This window comes from Dermochelys coriacea, chromosome 11, assembly GCF_009764565.3.
Source record: "Dermochelys coriacea isolate rDerCor1 chromosome 11, rDerCor1.pri.v4, whole genome shotgun sequence".
NCBI classification, from domain to species: Eukaryota; Metazoa; Chordata; order Testudines; family Dermochelyidae; genus Dermochelys; species Dermochelys coriacea.
In genome coordinates this window covers 18,337,430-18,358,568 of record NC_050078.2, presented here as the reverse complement: position 1 = coordinate 18,358,568, position 21,139 = coordinate 18,337,430, and the positions used below count along the sequence as shown (strand labels likewise).

At 40.9% G+C, this 21,139-nt stretch overlaps 1 protein-coding gene across 4 annotated transcripts in view; it reads right to left on the bottom strand.

Annotated features, from left to right (window-relative positions):
* Nucleotides 1-21,139, bottom strand: part of MGAT5 (alpha-1,6-mannosylglycoprotein 6-beta-N-acetylglucosaminyltransferase) — a 251,743-nt gene that overhangs the window by 70,866 nt on the left and 159,738 nt on the right. For all 4 annotated transcript variants that reach the window (XM_043505031.1, XM_043505030.1, XM_043505033.1 and 1 more), the window contains one exon: nucleotides 20,558-20,691. In XM_043505031.1, the coding sequence (XP_043360966.1) occupies nucleotides 20,558-20,691 (134 nt within the window). The remainder of the gene's footprint in view (nucleotides 1-20,557; nucleotides 20,692-21,139) is intronic.

Sequence of the window (21,139 nt, the reverse complement as noted above, 5' to 3'; positions counted from 1 at the left end):
AAACTGAATAAGTATCTACCAATAGCTAAGATCCCCAAATTCAGAAAAAGTATCTACATTCAAGACAGCACTTAAATACATGCTTGAGTGATTTCCTGATTCGGGTCCTAAAACTATACACAAATAATGTAGCATCCAAAATAGAATTAATTTCTCAGATAATCTAGCTTTAAAAAAAGTAATGGATACTTAAACTCAAATGAGATATTAGAAATATTAGCTGCCTACCTGTACGATTGTGAAGAACTGTATGGTGTAGCCTACCCACAGTGTTTCTGTTTGCAAAGTAAGCCCCTATAATCCAGATTGGAAAGGGTTGATTTGTAATAGGCATTATAGCTTGAAGAATTACTCATGAGAAGAGATGTGAAACAAACAAAAACCAAGCAAGCTTTTAAAAAAAACCAAACTATTGTCCAAAAAAACGCACAGCAAACCAAACTAAACCCTTTCCCTAAAGTCAAGTAAAACTTTTGAGTAACTGGAACAAATGACAAAGTCTCACTTCTGTTTCCTGTACAGATACACCCTCAATTCTTTTCTTCTTTAAAACATACTCCTTTCTCCTTCTGCTCAGAAAACCACAAACCAAACCCCACAAACCTTCTTAAGCTACTTTATACTGTAAACTCTTATTTAGCTTGTGATCTGCTTGGGTCAGACCCTGTTTTCTCATTTGAATATAAAGCACCAAAAAATACATACATATACATCTGTATAAACAAAATACAGATCTCACAGATGTGTCCGTGTCTCCGTGCATTTTAACTTTGTCCTTTTCGTTTTATTTGTCTGGGTTAAACAGCATGCTCCTTGGGACAAATGTCCTGGAAAGTGGCATATAATTAAAAAAACTAAAATAAAAATCTACAATCGCTTTTTTATTTTTTACATTAATGTCACAAATAACCATGGAGCTTTGAAAATTCAAACACACTGCATAAAGGAAACTTTATCAAAATTAGTGCACCAAGCTTAATGTATAATTAACTATCCCGCTACAAGTGCATTAGGAAGTACAGATTGTTAAATAAATCAGGATCTGCAATCTGAAAGTCAATTCATTATCACTTTTATTTTCAATGTGCTTTCATTCACTTCTTGGTGGTTTCTTACAGCATCTTGTTATCCACAAATATATTTCAGCGAAAATCATTTAACTAGATGCTACCAGGTTTTTTGTCTTGTGTTTTGGTTCTCTCCAAAATAAAGTGAAGTAAAAGCAGATTCCAGAGCGCTGGCTGGGAATACAAAATTGACTTGTTCAGTTCTCGGCACAGGTTTTGATCAGAGTGGGTCAGTCCCTCCTTTTCTGTTGCTCATAGTGCAAACTAGGCTTACAGCATTAAATGTCACATCAAAAAGCAGCAAATGATTTCTCTTCATACCCAAAATGGGAAGTTCTACTAGCTTTTAGTCATTTCATTCGACAGCTACAATAAACTTGCCATTTGAGAAAGACACTTTTGTTGATCATTGAGCACAGAACTGTTATTACTTTATGTCAATTATTTCCACCTACTTTTAAAAGCCTCATGATAAAGCCTTTCACATCAAAGGAATGGAATGACAACCATCTTTCCCTAAGGCAGTGTCAACAGGAAGATATAGCCTGAAAGGTTGAAGTCTTAAACTGGGTAAATTAAAATTTCAGAAGTATAAGTGCTGCTGTAATAATAAATGGAAGCATGACACAAGGAAAACTGAAGACTCCTTTTACTCTGCTTGAAGCTAGTACAGTATAGGCATCAACTGAAAGTTACTTAATTTCAATTTGGCAGCCTAGATTATGACAGATTTTCATGATTTTATATTATTCAAGTCACCTTCACACAATATTAGTCTCATTCACCACTGAGCCATGAAAACAACATATGTGCACAACTACAGGCCAACTGTGTTAGAGAACAATTAATCAGAGCCCTTGTTTGCCTGGTGGTCCTTGTAGTTCAGTTTGTAAAACATATGGAGAATAGTTTGTGGTCCCAGGCTTAGTTTCCCTTATTAAAAATGAGAACGTGAAAGTTTGTATCAACTTTTTTATCAGTGCAATTTAAAAAAACAAGAACTGCTGTGTAGGTCTTGGCACATGTCCTGAATGTACCCCTTTCATCTTTCAGAAGTCCTAATACCTGGATTTTTATCTGTCCTATGCTGGATCCAAGGTAGCTGGAAGCCCCATGTCTGCCTTAAATTAATTAAACCCTACAGCAAGATTATGCCACACTCTAAAGTTGTTCTAACCAGAGAATCTGCTGTTTTAAGAAAGAACCACTTTAATTTTCAAAACAGAAGAGAAGCTAGGAATGCAAAACAAGAGCACAAATGATACACTTTGGTGCATGAAAACTCTCGTTTCTCCACAGTGACTTGTGAGGGAGAGATGTATAGCAGAACCTTGTTTATCCGACCCTCCATTATCCGGCTGTCTGTTTTAACTGGACAACCAGCATACACAGGCCCAGAAAAGGGTGATCTCTCCTGGGGCCACTAGATGGCGTTACAGCATTGCAATTCACATTTTCTGGTTTATGCAGATTTGTGATTATCCGATCTAGCCCCAGTCCCAATTAGATCGGATAAATGGGTTTCTGCTGTACTGTTTTGGTCTATAACAAATTAAATTGTTTACCTTATGAAATTAATAAACACCATGTGTGTTCCCAGAGGAGACAGGGTCTTGGGTTGGTCAGGGTATTGATAATGGGATGAAGAGTTTTTCATCTTTATATTGTCAGTTCAAATCCAACCCAAGCTGGAAGCGAATGAAGTCATTACTATGATGATGAGAAGGAGACTCAGAAGTCTGTGTTAAATGAGCTAGTAACCTCAATACAGTTCCAGGTAAGCAGGTGTCCCCAACACAAAAACTATATCAAATGCCACAACTGTTTGCAGTCTCAGCTGAGGTGCCAATGACTGAATGGGCGTCTGAGCTAAAAGAATTAAGGGACATTAGAAGGGCAATCCAGGGAAACGTGCCAATGCCTCTGCATTTTCTATTCTAGGAAACGGAGATTTCCGTCTCCAGAGCTACTGGTCTAGCGCATTTCACAAAAAATACTTTTTTTAAATGCGTCATCATGTAGATTATCTTACTGCTCGCCCTTCAAAGTCTGTATAATTATTTGGCGGGCACAAACACTGCCTTCTTCATAACCGTTCCTTGTTGATTTTATCATGAAAAAGTGTTTTTTGTTTTTCTATGCAAGTTAAAAGAAAGTTAACTATAGTTGTATTCCCAACCCTGCCATAAAGAAAAAAATACTAGTCCAAAACACTTCAGTAAAACTACAGTAAGGTAATTTGCTACTATGTAGGAGTAGTAAAATTCTTCTAAGGTACTGACAGGAATTATTACTGGAGATGAGTGGACTATTTATAAAGGTGTCCCAGCATTCATTGCTATGTAATGTTGAGAATCTAGTAGCTATGCTGAAGCATACACCGAGATAATGGTTATCACTTAATGTCCAAGTTCAGCAAAAGAAAAATTTAAAACACATGGGAATAACATGGTGGATGAGGAGGCAGGGCAACCAGCTCCCCTTAGTCTCTTCTAGATTTCTGTCACATGGACTGAATTTGGTAGTCATGTTTTAATCTGTTTCCATGTGTTACTATAGTAGCCCAGGTGCACAGTCAGATTAAAAAAATGTATGCAGTCTTGTAAGTTAATAATATCACACACACAAATTCACATCCACAATGATCTTATAATATAAATAAGAAACAGACTCGGGAATTGCTGGTGTAGAAGTGCTAGTTGAACTCATAAGGAAATGACACGGAAAGTATTGAGACATAAGAGTTAAGGTCAGATGACAGAGCCCCTAATGAAATCAAGAGATGAGAGAAGGGAAAACAAAAAGCCATTTAAAAGAGATGCTGAGGGAGTGGTCATACTCCTGGGGGAAGTCTGCACCACTGCTCGTGCACAGAATTTACATCACCTGCAGATTTCTTTGCTTCACTGTAAAAAAAAAAAAAAAAAAAAAAAAGACTTTCTGACGGGGAAGCAAAGGGAAGCCACAAGAGGAGTCAAGCGACTCTCCCCAGCAGTATGTTTTGGTTGCCCTGGACAGCCGACAGAGAGGTAAAGCACTGTGGGGCAGGAGGTGGGATGGGAGAAGATCTGGCAGGTGGCTCCTACCCTGCGCTCAGCTGCTAATCCCAGCTGAGCTGGGGAAAACGGGACTTCCGCTTTCCTTGCACAGCATTCAGGGCCATGTCAGACCCACCGCCAGATTTCTTCCCCAGCTGTAGGAAGCTCTGCAAACTATCCCCACCCCTGCGCTTCCTGTACCCATAGCTCCTCAGCTGCAGGGGGAGGGATCCCTGTATGGGGAGCTGCTCCCCCATCCACCCAACCCTCATTCATCCAGACCCCCTGTCATAAATATAAAGGGAAGGGTAAACACCTTTAAAATCCCTTCTGGCCAGAGGAAAAACCCTTTCACCTGTAAAGGGTTAAGAAGCTAGGATAACCTCGCTGGCATCTGACCAAAATGACCAATGAGGAGACAAGATACTTTCAAAGCTGGAGGGGGGGAAGAGAAACAAAGGTTCTCTCTGTCTGTGTGATGCTTTTGCCAGGAACAGAACAGGAATGGAGTCTTAGAACTTAGTAAGTATTCTAGCTAGATATGCGTTAGATTCTGTTTTGTTTAAATGACTGATAAAATAAGCTGTGCTGAATGGAATGTATATTCCTCTTTTTGTGTCTTTTTGTAACTTAAGGTTTTGCCTAGAGGGATTCTCTATGTTTTGAATCTGATTAACCTGTAAGGTATTTACCATCTTGATTTTACCGAGGTGATTCTTTTATTATTTTTCTTCAATTAAAATTCTTCTTTTAAGAACCTGACTGCTTTTTCATTATTCTTAAGATCCAAGGGTTTGGGTCTATGTTCACCTATGCAAATTGGTGAGGATTATCATCAAGCCTTCCCCAGGAAAGGGGGTGTAGGGTTTGGGGAGGAAATACGTTTCCAAACGGGCTCTTTCCCTGTTATATATTTGTTAGACGCTTGGTGGTGGCAGCAATAAAGTCCAAGGGCAAAAGATAAAATAGTTTTAACCTAAGATGGTAAAAATAAGCTTAGGGGGTTTTCATGCAGGTCCCCACATCTGTACCCTAGAGTTCAGAGTGGGGAAGGAACTTTGTCACCCCCTCATACCCACACCCTCCTGCCAAGCCTCACCCCACTGAGTCCCACTCCCAGCATCTGGACCCCCCTCCCACTCTCCTTCTGAGCTCTATCTCCCCACACCCAGCCCAAACCACCTTCATCTGGACCCCCCTGCAGAGTCCCATTACCGTTGCACCCAGAACCCTCCAACAAGCCCATATTCTATATTCCCTCTGCACCCGGATCCCCCACTGAGCTGCCTGCACCCAGATTGCCCCACACAGAACCCTCTCAACGCACACTTGGATCCCCCCACATTAAGCCCATCCACACTTGGATCCTGCTTTGCTGAGCCTGCCTGCCCGCACCTGGCACTGAGGGGCAGGACCCTGGGGGGTTTCTGGGGCAAGCCCAGTCCTTGCGCTGTGTCAGGGTTGTGCGCAGCCTCACCGCTGAGTCTGTACACTGGGGGGAGGGGAGGCAGGGAGCTGCACAGTGATCTCCCACCTCTGTGCAGCTTGTGTGCTGTGCTCCCCAATGCCATGCTGGAGCCTCCACATTTATTTGACAAACAAAACTTGCAGAATTTTAAAATATTGTGTGCAGAATTTTTAACTTTTTGGCACAGAATGCCCTCAGGAGTAAAAGTAAGAGAACCAAGAGTGCATAATATCAGGGAAATCAAATTTAGAGAGAAAACAGAGGAGGAGATAGATCAGCCCTTTCAAAGAATGAGAACAGAAAAGCCTTTTTAATTTAGCTAAGAGAAGATCAGAAGTGACCTTAGGTAAGGGCTGTTTGTGAAGGTAGGAGAGAGTGAGTGTAAACCAGATTCAATGGGAACAAGGAGAGAGATGGAGGAGAGGAAGTCAAGGCAATTAGAGCATGCTCTAGGATTTGAGAGACAAGGGGAAGAAGGGAGGTAGGACATTAATTGAAGATCGTTCAGCAGCATGGCTTAGTTAAAATAGGAGAAGAGAGGGAAATCAATCAGAGCAGAAAGGGCTACATATAAAGGTGAGGGAGACAAACAGATGGAACAAAAGGATGACAGGAGGCAAGCAGCAATACGGGGGGATAAAAATGGAAAGCTTAGGGGCAAAAACTTAAAGAGTAGACTTCAGAGTCATAACAGCAGAGATAAGAAGAGGGTAGAAATAGAGCAAAAGAAGAGATGGGTTGAATGCCAGTGGGATCTTGGCCTAGACACGATGGTAGACAGATAAAAGAGCAGGTGCTAGAAAGAAGGATTAAGAGAATTGAAGGTAAAGAGGAGCTAAAAGGGGCTGACAGCAGAAGAACTAGTCAGAGAGGAGAAGTAAAGCTCTTAAAAAGAAAGAGGGCAGAATTGAAAGATAAAAGTTAACAAAGTTGAGCGAGTCAGTAGGAGCACAGTGAAAGAGTAGGGTGGAGGAAGTGAGTGCAGGCGAAGAGATAGTTGGGATGTGGGGTGCTTGCACAAGTTAAATCCTGTTAGCTGATAGTCTTACTCAATATCATAGGACAGCATTAATTCACTGTACTGATGCACAGTCCTATGGAAAGAAAAGGGAGAAATAAGCAGAACGTTTGATAGTTCAGCCATGCTAATGCTAAATTTAAAAAAAAATGATAATTTTAGGGAAAACTAATTTAATAAAAACAAACAATTTTTATAAAAACATCTCCAACTATTCATTTAAAATTTGATGTCTGCAAGATGATTTACAAATGCACAGCCATATGTATGGCTTTTGTTTACTTGTTTTGCTAGTCTGTTTCTCTCCATATATATTCAATGTAAGCAAGTAGGCCTGTCTGGGAAGTGTGACTGAATTAAAATGGCTGCCTCCCTCAAGACAAGCCATAGTTGCCATAGGAAGACAGGATTTGAGCTGCTTTCTGATAGTACTGGCATAAATTTCAATTGATAAATTAAGCAATAGCTCTTCTGCAATTTTGGAGGGCAAGTGGATGATAAGCAAAGATGTCATCTGCATGTGTAGGGAGTTGAAAGAAGATTTTCTCCCTACATCTTCTGGCTTCAAAAACTGATAAATACAATGAAAGTAAGCTATAAATACAATGTGTAAGAACAATGTAAAAGAAGGGGAAGGGCAAGCCTGACATAATAATACCCATGGTCAGCAACAATCTCTAATAACCATGGAAGTGCTAGCTTGGAAGGCTGATCTTTACTAAAAAAAAATTTGGACTTTTCTTCCAACCAGTACCCACAGAGAACCATGGGGGGGGGGGCGGGGAACACACCTTTACATACTATTTAAGGGATAGATAGTGTTCAGTGAGAATATTACTAGCTCAGTTTTTTGAAATGTACTAAAAAGAAAATTAAATATGTAATAATCCCAAATCTTCCACAAAACATTACATGTACAATAACAATTTATAAAGAATACTCATCTTGTTTAAAGGTACTGGGTGTTCATAACTGGCTGTAATTATGTTGCTTCTGAATATTTAAAAGTATTTTTATGCGAATTGTGGTTGAATATATTACATTGTAATTTTCCTGGAGTGATTTCCTCAAAGATTCATAGAAATGTAGGGCTGGAAGGAGTTCCACGAAGTTAAATCCAGCCTCCTGCGATGAGGCAGGACCAAGTAAAACTAGTAAAACCATCCCTGACAGATGTTTGCGGAACCTGTTCTTAAAAACCTTCAATGATGGTGATTCCACATCCTCCCTTGGAAACCTGTTCCAGAGATTAGCTACCCCTTAGAGTTGGAAAGTTTTTCCTAATACCCAACCTAAATCTTCCTTGCTTCAGATTAAGCCCATTACTTCTTGTCCTATCTTCCATGGACCATGGAGAACAATTGATCATTGTCCTCTTTATAAGAGCCCTTAACATATTTGAAGACTATTATCAGGTCCCCCTCAGTCTTCTTTTCTTAATAATAAACATGCAGAGTTTTTTAACTTTTCCTCAAAGGTCAGGTTTTCTAAACCTATCATTTTTGTTGCTCTCCTCTGGACTCTCTCTAATTTGTTCACACCTTTCTTAAAGTGTGGTGCCCAAAAAATACAGTATTTCAGCTGAGGCCTCACTGGTGCTAAGTGGAGTGGGAGGATTACCTCCTGTGATTAAACATATGACCTTCCAGTTAATACACTGCAGAATGATATTAGCGTTTTTTGCAGCTGCATCACATTGCTGACTCATATTCAACTCATGATCCACTAAAACTCAGATATTTTCCAAAACAGACCACAAAAAATTCTGCCTCTCCCCACCCCCCCCCCAGTCTGGAAACTACAAAACGTATAACAGATTATTTAAAATGCATTGAATATTTTTTCTTTCTTGGAATAGAGATGAGGTTGTGAGCAGCATGAGACAAATAGCAAAACTGCATTGGCAGTGGAAGACAATAGCCTGATACCCATATTGGACTTGGAAGGCACCTGGAAAGCCTCAAAGTAGTTCTTTTTAGCTGTAGTATTTTATGATTAAAGCCAATTCTGTTTCATTTAGATGAGGGAGAAGTGCTATGGGTTTCACTCACATTCTACACTGTCCTCCTGTTCTGACAGCAGGCACACAGCAGTCTCTCTTCAGTCATGTATACTGCCCTGAACTCCAGACAGAAAGTCACTTGAGGGTCACCCCAGCTATGTTTCCCTCATTTTTCCACATCTAATTTTAGGCTCCCTCAGCATCCTTTCATACAGTTGACCGCAATACAAGCTAAGAACATGTGTGTCCATCTTGCCAACCGCTGCACTCCACAACTGATGTACAGGGATCGCCTTTAGAGAATTAGAAAAACTGAACTATTAATGCACTGGGAAATAAAAGGGTCTGAAGTACAGTCTAGAAGGTTAAAGGGGAATATGAATGTGAGCCTGTAACAGAACCCAGGTCTTGTGGCCTTCAGCAAGTTACTTAACATATCCAGACCCTTGTGTCTCTGTTTGTAAATGCCACCTGGCTCACCCAGCTGTAGCTATGATGGGGTGTGACTGGGGTCTCGGAGGCACGCTGAGGTTGCTCAGTTAGGGCAAACTGCAAAGAATGGGGCAGACAATCTGCAAAGCTGATGGTTATTCTGATACTTAGATCCATCAAGCTCGCAACAAAGCAGCTTCTATAATACCTTACTGGTTACCCAGAAGCCAAAAACACAGTTCCCTTAAAGCAACCCAGCCTTGGGTTCCCTCCCAGACAGCCAAATCAATGGGGGGAGAGATAGCTCAGTGGTTTGTGCATTGGCCTGCTAAACCCAGGATTGTGAGTTCAATCCTTGAGGAGGCCATTTAGGGATCTGGGGCAAAAATTGGGGATTGGTCCTGCTTTGAGCAGGGAGTTGGACTAGATGATCTCCTGAGGTCCCTTCCAACCCTGATATTCTATGACCCACTCTATGATGAAGATTATTGAAAATCTTGTTAATCACATAAAAAATTCTATCAATCCCAAAGGATCAGACACATTACCCACCAAGTTAATGAATACTTCAGCTCTTACCCAATGATGCACTTATGGCCAATTCTTATTAACTAAAATATATTAAAAAAGAAAAAAGAGAATTGGTTAAAAGATCATTATACATACAGACGTGAACACAGTCCTCAGGTCAGCGTAATAGTAGAGATGGTAAGCTTTAGAATTGCAAAGAGCCTTTTCAGAATCAGTTCATCACCTTATAGTCCAATGTCCAAATATTCAATATCAGGGTGGTCCAGATGGGACTGGAGATTTCAGTCTTACGACTCAAACTTCCCCCAAATAAAGTTTAAGCAGATCTGAGATGAAAGGATCAGGTCCCAAGAGTTTTTAATAGAGATTTTTGTAGCCACTTGACAGAACCAGTGCTTGGGGGAACAATAGGCTTTTGAAGTAACCTTCTATTTCCTAAGCATTACTGGTAATTAGCTACGTGGATTGACGTAAGGTGATTGTCTATCTCCCACCATTTGCAGGTGATATGCTATATACTTCAAAGAGAAATCAAGGCAGTGATATCACTATATTTACAGTTCATTTAAATGTTAATATCTTCTCTTGATCTCTGAATTAACAGAATACAGTGATAGACAGGAACTGGTTACATTGTTACCCTCTAACAATATATAGGTAAACACAAAAAAATACAATCATTACCTACTACTATGTCTGTAAAGATTGAATTAGCCTTTAAGTTGCTTAATACTTTTTGGCCCTGTGTCACCTGGGGGTATGGGAATTATACGAGCTCCACAACGCCATGTACCAGCATTCTACTTCAATTTGTAGTTCTGTTCTGAAGGTACTCTGAAATGGCAGTGTGCTGTCCAATATTTATTGTCTCAATTACTTCAGTTCAAATCTATTTAGTTTACAAGTAAACTGAAGTTGCTTCTAACTGCCAATCCTGCAAACTCAGCTTGGAAGTCAAAATGGATCTCTCTTTCTTGTGTATCATCCTCACTAATGAAGGTTCTTCAGGCAAAATTATGTCCCCACTGATACCAGTGCAACCTGATTCCCTTCAATAGGTATAAATTGATTGGAATTTGGCAAAGAATTATGTTAATAATACACAAGCAGCAACAGAATCCAGCTGTGCTCTTGGCACTGTACAACCAAATAGGAGTACCAAGCAGCAAAAGTTAACAATATACACAGCTTTACAGATCCAAGTGCTTTATAAACATGAATATAAGCTCCTATATGGCAACTGAAATACTACAGCCCCATTTAATAGATAAGGAAACAGACACAGAAGTTAGTGATTTGCTCAAGGTTATAAACCAAGTCAATGGCACAACCAGTCCTAAAATCTAGGTCTTCCTGTGTGATGCTCTAAACCCAGTGGTTCTCAACCCATGGGCCACCTGTGGCCCAAGCAGCACACGGCTGCAGCCCATGTGACATCATCAGGGCCACACAGATAGTATATATATATTGTATGGATGCAGCTCACTAACACAGAGCTGTAAATGTGGCCCACAATGGTACATTAGATCAAGAACCACTGTTTTAACCATTACAGTTGTTGATCAGAAGCAGGACACATATGCACTAGATGGGATTTATATAATTGTGGTTAAGTGATCTGTTCTGATGCAAAATATAAAGAAAATAGCATAAATAGATTACTTCAGTTCAACTCTATTCATAATGACAAAGCCACTAAATAGGTAAAGCAACCACAAACTAAGCCAACTGCACAGATAAAAGCTCAACCCAGGAACTTTGTTGGTCAGAATGGATTTCATCATCCAAATACACTTCCCTCCCCACTTCCTGAAGTCAAACCTGTCTGTAGGGGGTGTACTTTACGTATGTGCGTACACAGGGCAGTCTGCATGTCAGTGAACAAATACAAGTTAACAAGCAAACAATATGTTTTAATACAACCAAATGTACTGTCATAGACTTAGGACCCCCAAGAATGTAGGTCATACTTACAGGATGCTGGAGATGCTATCTTGGTAAGTAGCAACTCTGAAAAAGACTTGGGGGTTTAGGTAGATAAAGAGCCTCACATGAGCTCCCAATGCAATGCTGTGACCAAAAGCCCTAATGCAATCCTCGGATACATAAACTAGGGAATATTTCATGTAAAAGTAGGGAGGTTATAGTACCTCTATAGTTGGCAGTGGTGCGACCATCCTATTGGAACACTATGTCCAGTTCTGGTGTTTACAATGCAAGAAGGATGTTGCAAAATTGGAAAGGGTTCAGAGAAGAGCCAAAAGAACGATTAAAGGACTGGAAAACGAGAACACTTTAGAGTGAACGTCTAAGGGCTCAGTCTGTTTATAATACAGAGAAGGTTAAAGGGAGACTTTTCCCATCATCTGTAAGTACTTATGTGAGGAACAGAAATTTGATAATGGAGTGCTCTTCTATCTAGCAGACAACTATGTAGCTAGAGCCAATGGCTGGAAGTTGAAGCTAGACAAATTCAGACTAGAAATAAGGCACACATTTAACAACAGTATAATTAACAATTGGTACAATTTACCAAGAATTGTCATGGACTCTACATCAATGGAAATTTTCAAATTAAGATAGGATGTTTTTCTAAAAGCTATGTTCTAGTCCTATGGCCAGTGTTATACAGGAGATCAGACTAGATGATCACAATGGTCCCTTCTGGCCTTATAATTATTAATCCACATTGCCGGAGTAGGGCAGACAGATTAAAGAACTGAAAAAATATGTATGCATAAAATCCAAGTAACTGAGCAACAACCTTGTTTATTAGATCTGACTATACTTGACAGACTGTTCTGTTGACTCGCACAATTAATCAGGAAGTATAGATGATTATTAAATCCAACTATTTTTGAGAGACTGTATTATGCTTCCGGTACTGATAATCGGATCAGGAACTGTAATAGCAAAAGCCTAAGCCAGAACAGACTCAAAATTAATGGATTTCTATTCTGCTGAAATGTGTTCTGGGGAAAAACCTTCATTATGCAAAAGGAGAAGGGAAAAAAAAGAAAATGAATGAAATCTTTCTTCAGTCATGAACCAAACAGAAAAATCACCAAAGAATGTACCATTACAGTAAACAAGAATTACTTTTATAACTGAGGATTTCAGGAGGATTAGATTTGGATGAACAAATTTGGAGGGATCACAACCACAAACATATTGCTCACTAATATCCACATGGTTCTCAATATGTCAGCTAATGAACAGAGACTTTGCCCTTCCCAGGCCCCAAGGATCCTGTTATAGACAACTAAAGTGGATAGTTGGCAAGTGGGCAATAGGGTGTTTATCAATCTGTGTAAGTATCTTTTCTTCTGCAGTGCCGCCCTCTTAAATGGGCTTAACATAGCACAGCAATTCTCATGGGAAGCATGATCAGAAACGCTATTAAATCATTTAGTACCTTTGGACATCATAGCTTCCTAGGCCAGTTTGGATTAATTCTCATTTCCTCAAAACTTCTCTCTCCAGGGATCATCAGTGGAAGTTACAGGTGAAAAGGGGAGTCAATCAATCATCCATTCCAAAGGCAAAAACTCAAAAGGTAATAACAAAATGTTTTTTAAGTACATCAGAAGCAGGAAACTTGCTAAACAACCAGTGGGGCTCCTGGATGATCGAGATACAAAAGGAGCACTTAAAGATGATAAAGTCATCGCAGAGAAACTAAATGAATTCTTTGCTTCAGTCTTCATGGCTGAGGATGTTAGGGAAATTCCCAAACCTGAGCCATCTTTTGTAGGTGACAAATCTGAGGAATTGTCACAGATTGAAGTGTCACTAGAGGTGGTTTTGGAATTAATTGAGAAACTTAAGTCAAGTTAAGTCACCGGGATCAGATGGCATTCCCCAAGAGTTCTGAAAGAACTCAAATGTGAAACTGCTGAACTAATAACTATGGATCGTAACCTGTCCTTTAAATCAGCTACTGAACCCAATGACTGAAAGATAGCTAATGTAACACCAATATTTGTAACCTGTCCTTTAAATCAGCTACTGAACCCAATGACTGAAAGATAGCTAATGTAACACCAATATTTAAGAAGGGCTCTAGAGGTGATCCTGGCAATTACAGACGAGTAAGTCTAACGTCTGTAATTGCCAGGCAAATTAGTTGAAACAATAGCAAAGAATAATATTGTCAGACACATAGAAGAACAAATTGTTGCGCAAAAGTCAACATGGTTTCTCTAAAGGGAGATCATGTCTTATTGATCTATTAGAGTTCTTCGAGGGGGTCAACAAACGTGGACAAGTGGATCCAGTGGACATAGTGTACCTAGTTTTCCAGAAAGCCTTTGACAAGGTCCCTCACCAAAGGCTCTTATGTAAATTAAGTTGTCATCGGATAAGAGGGAAGATCCTTTCATGGATTGAGAACTGGTTAAAAGACAGAGAACAAAGGGAGGAATAAATGGTAAATTTTCAGAATGGAGAGGGGTAACTAGTGGTGTTCCTCAAGGGTCAGTCCTAGGACCAATACTATTCAACTTATTCATAAATGATCTGGAGAAAGGGGTAAACAGTGAGGTGCCAAAGTTTGCAGATGATACTAAACTGCTCAAGATAGTTAAAACCAAAGCAGACTGTGAAGAACTTTAAAAAGATCTCACAAAACTAAGTGACTGGGCAACAAAATGGCAAATGAAATTTAATGTGGATAAATGTAAAGTAATGCACATTGGAAAAAATAACCCCAACTATACATACAATATGGGGGCTAATTTAGCTACAATTAATCAGGAGAAAGATCTTGGAGTAATCATGGATAGTTCTCTGAAGACGTCCACGCAGTGTGCAGTGGCAGTCAAAAAAGCAAATGGGATGTTAGGAATCATTAAAAAAGGGATAGAGAATAAGACGAAGAATATCTTATTGACCTTATATAAATCATGGTACGCCCACATCTTGAATACTGTGTACAGATGTGGTCCCCTCATCTCATAAAAGATATACTGGCATTAGAAAAGGTTCAGAAAAGGGCAACTAAAATGATCAGGGGTTTGGAATGGGTCCCATATAAGGAAAGATTAAAGAGGCTAGGACTTTTCAGCTTGGAAAAGAGGAGACTAAGGGGTGATATGATAGAGGTATATAAAATCATGAGTGGTGTGGAGAAAGTGAATAAGGAAAAGTTATTTACTTGTTCCCATAATATAAGAACTAGGGACCACCAAATGAAATTAATGAGTAGCAGGTTTAAAACAAATAAAAGGAAGTTTTTCTTCACTCAGCGCATAGTCAACCTGGGGAACTCCTTGCCTGAGGAGGTTGTGAAGGCTAGGACTATAACAGGGTTTAAAAGAGAACTGGATAAGTTCACGGAGGTTATGTCCATTAATGGCTATTAGCCAGGATGGGTAAGGAATGGTGTCCCTAGCCTCTGTTTGTCAGACGGTGGAGATGGATAGCAGCAGAAAGATCACTTGATCATTACCTGTTAGATTCACTCCCTCTGAGGCACCTGGCATTGGCCACTGTCGGTAGACAGGATACTGGGCTGGATGGACCTTTGGTCTGACCCAGTATGGCCATTCTTATGTTCTTAAAATGGTTCATGTTTAAATGAAGCAAGAGTTCAGCTCCTTATTTGCTTATTTTGTCATCAATTTTAACTCAGAGGCTTCCCCTTTTTTATGTCAGTTGTGATACACCTGAGAATTTACTGTCAGCAACTGTCTTATTCCTGTATTCTGAAAGACCTTGGTGTACTGTACCAGTATAAATGGAGCAGTAGTTTATGGTAACCACATTTCATCTTTACTCTAAAGGAACAGTGTTTTTAGGTGCAGGGCTGTAGCATCTCAAAGTTTTAAGGCACAAACTTATTAGCAGGTTTCAAAACTCTTTGCCTGTAATACAATTTCCAGTAGGGATATTGAACCCAGGAAATCAGAATCCAGTCAACAGCCAGCTTCATTGAGTTAGATGAAATCCTTCGTCCACATCCCTTACTGCCAGGCAGTCTCCCAATTTTGAGAAGTGGCAGCAAACTGATGCCAAAGTAGCACTTTTTGTTTATGGACTCCTCCCGTTCCTTCTATATGCAATATTGCCCTACCTCAGTCACCCAAGGGACCATTACAATTTATTCTGGAATCCTCCCTTGCTATAACTCCAGATACCAGTGTAACAATTATTCCTGTTATATACCAAGAAGCATACAAAAACTACACCAAAAGTTTGAAACCTCATAATAGAACAAGAGTCCAATAAGTAGTCTTATCTGGATAGGACAGATTGATAATTTGCCTCTCAGAGGCCCAAAGCAGCAAAGAACAGATCTTCCTTGTAATAGCATCAAGGACACACCCTAAGGGAGCAGTAAGGGATGACCTGTTACTTTTGGAGAATTTCTGACCTGCTGAGACCAGCATCCAATCAGCTGAGGGATGTTGCAACAAATAACACTGTGACACTACGCCCCATATTCTTCATAGAAATATTGTTATAATAGGATTATAGTGTATCTAAGATATATTTTATGCAAGATGGGTCATGTGAGATATTAGAAAGGTTATGATTTACTGAATATTGTCATATTTCTATGCATGTATCATTTTTGTATCTGAAGTTAGGAATATTGTCTATGCACCTATTACAAATGTGTTTATACCTGGGGAATGCCCACTAGCCAGTATGCAATCAGTCTAGATTGCTGGCTGGAAAGGGCCATTAGGAAAAACAACAGGTCTTTGAACATGGTAATCTCCCATTTTCCTGGAAAGCCTTCCTGTGGATGCGCCAAATAGATTGAGTTATGGCTGCAGGGTCATGTGATCAAGTCACCTGATACTGGACTCAGTGATAAAATTAGTACTTTTCCACTGACCGGGGGTGGGAATCACACTTGAAGACAAAAGGATTCCCGCTATATTTAAAACCTATTTAATGCAGGGGATGACATAATGAGTGTTCGTTCTTCACTGAACCCCCACCCAGGATGACTGCTGTAAATATCTAAGAAACAAAGACGAAGGGGAGAGAAGGACTTAGCCCAAGCTGGAAGGGTGTCTAGCCTGTGAATGAAATATCTGAAGTTTTAAGCTGCAGGCCAGTGCAGCTGACCTTCAAGAATCTCTGTAGTCTGCCTAAAACAACATTTCAGATGAGAATTTGCTACTTGTAGCCAGGTTCTTTAGTATTTTAAACTTAGATTGTGTGTTTGTTTTATTTACTAAGTAATCTGCTTTGATCTATTTGCTATTCCTTATAATCACTTAAAATCTACCTTTTGTAGTTAATAAACTGGTTTTTGTTTTCTCTAAAACCAGTTTGTGGAATTAACAACAGGTGCTGGGGGGGTGGGAAAGCTGTGCATACCTTCCTCCACATTGGGGGGGCGAATTTCAATGAGCTTACATTATATAATTCTCTGTGCGGTGCAAGACTATACAATTTTGGGGTTACACTCTAGAGGGGGTCTGCACTTGAGTGCTGGGCAATTCCTTGCCTGAGTTTTCCCATGCAGAGCTGATCTCAGCATGTGTGGTGAAACTGTAGCTGGGCGTATCCCTTCCTGTGTGTGTGCTGGTAAAGTGCACTCTGAAGACTGAGGGAAAGATTGGCTGCAAGAGCATCATGTTTATAGTAAAAATAAGTAGTTTATTTAACAAAGAATAGAGATTTGAGGAGAGGCACGTAGAGTTAAGGGAAACAAATCGTTACATCTAAAACAGAATCATAACATGCTGTCTAGAGCCTAAACTTATCTAATTAGGCGTTGTTATGTCATATAGGGCAAAAGCCCACACAAAATCTTTCCTGCATATTATAGTCAGGCTTGGCTATGATCTTCTGTTCATGAGACAACTCATGCTGTCTTTTTGCCTCCTCCATGTAAAGATCCCCTGTAACTCTGTGCAATCCTAGATATATCAAAACAGTCTTAATCTTTATGCATAAGCAGGATACCCCCTGCTGATTGTTCTTCCTTGTGGCCTCCCTCTCTTGTTGACCTTGCAATTCAGCATCTGGTTCCATGCAGATAGGCTTACCTTGTGAGACACACAATCCACACTAGACCAGAGAGAGAGAGAGAGAGAGAGCAGCATCTCCTATCCCCTGCCTGAACAGAAGGTGTCCAAGGCCGATCACATCTTGATGATATGCTTTTAATTTCAAGGTTTTAAGATAATAATTTCCAGTATAAACATATAACTTCTTAAATATTACCCATACATACATTTGCAATGACTAAGATGACTGCTGTGTTACTGATTGTTGGTAAAGACTACATATCCCATCTTTTGGTGCACTGTTATGTAGACATCAGACCCAGGGGATTCCTGTAAACCCCTATGCACCCCTTAAGCCCTTCTGCCAGTTGGCATCAAAGACTTCCTGGGTCACAGGCACAAAGAGCTTTTGGTACCAACCAAGACAGTGGTGCCAGAGCAGTTGGTTTTGAGAAAGCCTGCAGTGCCCGATGGGAAGATGAGCCCCAGTAAGTGTTTGCCTTGGGGCATCTACTCTTGGGCCTGACACTGAGGCTGGGGCAGCAAGATGAGTCTCAGGTCTCTTTACAGAGGATGCAAAGAAGATGACTTTGAAACTCCCAGGTGTCCTAAGATGGCCTGATAAAAGCTGACGGAAGCCAAGTGCCCCTGCAGTCTTACTGGGAGTGAGTGGGTCCATCAAACTGTGCACCAGAATGCTACATGAGCCTCTCCCAGGCATGGAACATGCACATCTGTCTCTGGAAAGATAGCTAAGTAGTTTGAACCCCCTATGGAGTTTGGCACCCGACATAGCCCGGAGGATAACAAAAGGCAAGTGGTCCCAACTACTTTAACGATACTATAAATAATGAACTAAACTAACAATGAGATGATAACCTAACTAGCTTGTGAACATGAGAGATAGTTTGTTTCACTCTCAGCAGCAGTAGCAGCAAAGGAATTAAGGTGATTAGGGTGTGTGTATTTCTTTATGTAGATGGAACCAATGACATCACCTTAACATGAACGGGCTACTGTGCCCCCAGTAGTTATACTGTTTTTCAGCTTGCTGCTAGAGCAGGGGTGGGCAAACTTTTTGGCCTGAGGGCCACATCCAGCTATGGAAATTGTATGGCGGGCCATGAATGCTCACGAAATTGGGGGTTGGGGTGCAGGGATATGTGTGTGAAGGCTCCAGCTTGGGTGAGGATGCTGGGGTGGGGCTGGGGATGAGGGGTTGAAGGTGCAGCGTGCTCTGGGCTGGGACCAAGGGGTTCGGAAGGTGGGAGGGGAATCAGGACTGGGGCAGAGGGTTGGGGCATGGATGGGGGTCAGGTTCTGAGTGGCTCTTACCTCCAGGAGCTCCCAGAAGCAGCAGCATGTCCCCCCTCTGGCTCCAATGCAGAGGTGTGGCCAGGCGGCTCTGTTCCCTGCCCTGTCCACAGGCACTGCCCCTGCAGCTCTCATTGGCCATGGTTCCCGGCCAATAGGAGCTGCGGGCGTTGCGCTTGGGGCGGAGCCCCTTGTCTGCCTCTGTGCGTAGTAGCCAGAGGCGGGATATGCCGCTGCTTCCGGGAGCCACTCAAAGCCATGGCATGCGCAGAGCGGGGCAAGCCCCTGACCCCGCTCCCTGGCTGGAGCGCCGGAGCGGTGCAAGCCCTGGACCCCACTCCCCAGCAGGAGTTCGAGGGCCGGATTAAACCATCTGAAGAGCTGGATGTTGCCCCCAGGCCACAGTTTGCCCACCCCTATGTTAGAGGCACTAGGCCCCATACATGTTAATGTGTGATGGCTGCCACTGTGACAACACACCAGGGATTGGCCTGGGACCTCCAGCGATAAAAGCACGAGCTGTTACAGCGCCAGCTAAAGAGACAAGACTCTGGAGCTGAAGGCTGTGACAATTCATATCCTTTGTGGATCGGGCACAAAGGAACACTTTTCACACCCACACCCACACGTTATGTACTTCCTCTGCTCATAGGAAGCTCATCCTGAGTCTCTGAGGCCAGCAGCAGTTTGAATCTCGGACAAGCTTCCACTTACATGATGGCTGAGAGCCTGGCCAACATAACGGGAATTGAACGGGAACACCTAAACCTAAAAGCATGAGCTACTAAAGAGCTAAGGGTCTGAAGCTAGCAGCTGTAGCGGACTCTTCTGCAGATCACCACACTCTGGGACCTGTCACATTCTCAGCAGCAGGTTACAAATGCACAGAGGCAACTGCTTCCTTTTGTGAAGCAGAATTAGCCGTCAATGACAAGCTAAACATTAACGCTCCGTTATCTAGATACGATAGCTGTACAACATCAAGGTCAATTAAGCACAAAACTGATTTTTTGAAAGGGAGTATCAGAAGCGATATTTCCAGAGCTTTAAAGTGAGAGCCTAAACAGGTTCCACATAACCTTATGATCAGAACATTGCACAGGCTGCTCTCGAATACAAGAAAAACTTTCTGCAGCATGCAGGAAAATAAATCACTGAAAGAGAGTTGCTTATGACACAGTTCAGGTTTACAAAAGCCTCTGCATCACTTCAAATCCCTGCAATATCTCTTTAATAGTTACTGTATATCCCTCAATTCAGTCTGATAACACTATAAAGACTAATTTTGTTACCAGTAAATAAAACAAAACAAGCATCCTATTCACTGGGCTATATAAAAAAAGTCCTTTATCCAAGCAAGGGAAATGCTATACAATACTCAAAATTCCATTGTGCCTCACTATGCTTCATCGACATGCATAAGCACATACGTTACTGAAACTTGTAGCATTTTTACACTCAAAGTAAAGTGGACAGATATTGTGCAGACATTTTCAGACCCATTCCCTTCCCGTTAGCTAGGCAGATGCCCCTTTTATTACAAAGCTCCACAAATGCTCAGAAGATAAATCCTTTGAAGTTATGGCTTATTTTCAGACAAAGAACTTATTAGAAATTCACGAGGCAACTTATTGTGAGTCTTGAGATTTATGCATTTTTTCCTCTGATCAAAATGAATTTGACAACGATGTAAAAAAAAAAAAAAATTGCAACTTACCTTCCAGAAGTTATCTACTTTGCCATAAACAAGTGACTGGTTCTGCCTTTTGATGTCATTAATGTGTTTAATGTCACTGGAATTCAGATGCTGCTCCACTACAAACCCAAGGAAGCTGTTGTCTGGCGTGTGAGCTGCAAGAAAGAAAGGACAGACATGTTTATTACATGAAGTAATAAAGCATTGGGGTTTAAATATCTGTTCATCGTCAGAAGAGTGACTTCCATGGACATGTCTCCTCACTTAAATCTGCTCCCTGCATATATATACAGAGATATATTTGCTTACTTTATTGACAATATTAATTCTTACTACTTTAAGTCCAACAGAACCAATACAGCAATAGGGGGAAGACATTCTTTTCTTACTCATTCATCACCAGTAATAAAAATTTTGAAGCTGGAACTTGATTAACAGTACTGTTTATGATGTTTAGCTTTATGCTACAGATGGTGAAAGACGATGGTGTCTGAGCCAGAAGTACCCCAGTTTGACTTTCAGACCCCTATTACAACTTGCAGAGGTGGCAATTAGAAAAACACAGGAACAATTTCCATGAAAGTCTATGCTGGCTTAATTATT